The 2408-nt window shown below is 41.4% G+C and overlaps 1 protein-coding gene across 1 annotated transcript in view; it reads left to right on the forward strand.

Annotated features, from left to right (window-relative positions):
- The first annotated feature begins 1599 nt into the window (after positions 1 to 1599).
- hck (HCK proto-oncogene, Src family tyrosine kinase) overlaps positions 1600 to 2408 on the forward strand; it is a 16665-nt gene continuing 15856 nt past the window's right edge. The window contains exon 1 of the mRNA XM_015393572.1: positions 1600 to 2045. Within this exon, the coding sequence (XP_015249058.1) occupies positions 1693 to 2045 (353 nt within the window). The 5' untranslated portion in view covers positions 1600 to 1692. The remainder of the gene's footprint in view (positions 2046 to 2408) is intronic.

Below are 2408 nucleotides of genomic sequence, written 5' to 3' on the forward strand. Positions count from 1 at the left end.
TACAAACTAATAACCTTTAAGACTTCCTGTTGGAAAGCAGAATTGTTAAATCAGTTAGCCCAAGTCATTTTAATCCTGACACCTCAAATCGACCACAAACCATCACATTTTCAATACGTTCCTATTGTATTTGTGCTGGTTATATGCCAATTCAACTAGAAGATAATCATAAAAAAGCTATTTTAAGGAAAATTGTGATGGATCCTATTGTTTTTTTGGATCATCTGCACGCTCTTTTTCTGGAGGAAGGCTCAGCCTTCTGAATAAGAACCCTGCAGACCTTTTATTTCATTTTTTACATTTTTAACATGTCCTCTTTGGTGTGTGAACCAAACCGCACAGTGATTGACAAACAATGGACTGAATGATGCCAGTATGAAAGATAATTAGCTACAGTTAAATCAAATGCCAGGCGGATGGCAGCCCACTTCCCCGCAGCTCCCAGCAAAATCGCCTCCAACTTCCAGCAACTGATCTTCTCCTGGGTGTGCATGTTTTTTTTACTCTGACTCCACCCTTTCACTGAATTACAGGGTCTGACCAGGAGATGACGCTTCTCTTTAAATCTTTCCACAAATCATGATAGAAAGAATATTTTAGTACAAAGATCGAGGTTTAAAAAGGAATTGTAGGGGAGCAGCCAAGACTGAAAAAAACAATGCAATTAATTAATCATATTTAATCACTGTAACACAATTGTTTCATGTTAGCAGAGTAGGATATTAAACAATTTTGTTAAAGTAACTAAATATGATTAAGTAAATGCCAAACCCCAGCCGGCCTCATCAGATGGCCGCTCAAACTGAGCCTGGTTCTGCTGGAGGTTTCTTCCTGTTAAAAGGGAGTTTTTCCTCTCCACTGTCGCTACAAGCATGCTTAGTGTGAGGGATTGCATTTGAGTCAATGAGTCGATGTAATCAACTGGTTTTCCTTAGATAGAAAACTTTGAATCAATTTGACTGCATGATCTGGTTGAACTGTAAAGTGCCTTGAGATGACATGTGTTGTGAATAGGTGTTATAGAAATAAACTGAATTAAATTGAAATGCGGTAGCAATATTTATTTTTTTCAGTGAAGGGCCAATCAAGGAAAGTGGGGAATTTTTAATGCCTACTGCTGTAGTTCTCCAGCTTACTAGCAGATCATCCTCCTGTCTTAATATAGACACATAATGTCCTGAATCAGATCAATGAGATTGGTGTCTGCAAACTTCAGGGATTTGGAGAGAAGAGGCAGTGCAGGGGTGCAGAATTACTGGTACATTTTAAGGGGGGAGTGCAGAGAAAACTGCTGATCCACTAACAGGTGTATCTAATTCTTGTTCTCTCCTCTGTAGTGAAGACACAGCAAACAATTTCAACTTTATTGCCGAAACCTCAATATAACAAGCAGCATGTAGGTTAATTGGCCTTATTATACTGTAGTCATAATGGCAGCGCGCTGGAACTGTAAAGATTTACAACCCTGCATGTCATCACAGGCGTGGTTTGATTTACCGTCAGACTTAAAGGAAGTCTTCCGAATCCTCTCATGTGTCATACTCTGAGGACCAACCTGCCCAGAACAGGAAGACATTCCGAGGATAGTTTCTCTCTACCTGCCTGACAGGTTTAGGTCCATCAGTGGGTTTGGCTCCACTGTGGCACAGAGCGGCTCCGAGCGCGCAGCTGGCGCGCAGTTCTTAAACAGCTATGTGTGATTGTCTGCAGACTGTTTCCCAGCGGGTGGAGGATTTTTGGAGGAGTATCTTTAAGAAAAAGCCTGGAGATGATGAAGGAGACAGAGTAGATGAAGCTTCAACTAAGAGACCCTCTTCGACCCCTCCGCCGCCCCCAGAGAGGCAGTCAGACAGCTCGATCTACACCGGGATCTGGTCGTTTGAAGCCCGGCATAAGGACGAGCTGTCCTTCCAGGAGGGGGATCTGCTTGAAGTCATCAGCCGCAACGGAGACTGGTGGATGGCGCGGAGGGTCGGCGGTAACGGGCACGTCGGCATAGTGCCCCATAATTACTTGGCAAAGGCGGAATCTGTGGAGCTGCAGCCGTAAGTAGTTTTCAACATCATCCAGATTGTTACCAGGAAGTTTGGTGACCTCTCTACTTTTTATTTCCACACTTTGCTGCGGTCATACTAACCTCATTTCACCCTCAACTTCCCTTATAGAGAACAGCTCATAGTGACAGTGATCAACATGTTTACCTTCTTTGGTTCCCCTATAATATGGGTCCATCAGCTCAGCTTTGGTTTGGTTTACTGTCCTCCTTCCCTTTATCTTATCCCTTATATATATATATATATATATATATATATATGTGTGTGTGTGTGTATATATATTTTTATATATATATCTATATATGTTTGTGTATATGTATGTATGTATATATATATATATATATATATATATAT

The sequence above is a fragment of the Cyprinodon variegatus genome, unplaced genomic scaffold, assembly GCF_000732505.1.
Source record: "Cyprinodon variegatus isolate N-32 unplaced genomic scaffold, C_variegatus-1.0 Scaffold649, whole genome shotgun sequence".
Classification (NCBI taxonomy): Eukaryota; Metazoa; Chordata; class Actinopteri; order Cyprinodontiformes; family Cyprinodontidae; genus Cyprinodon; species Cyprinodon variegatus.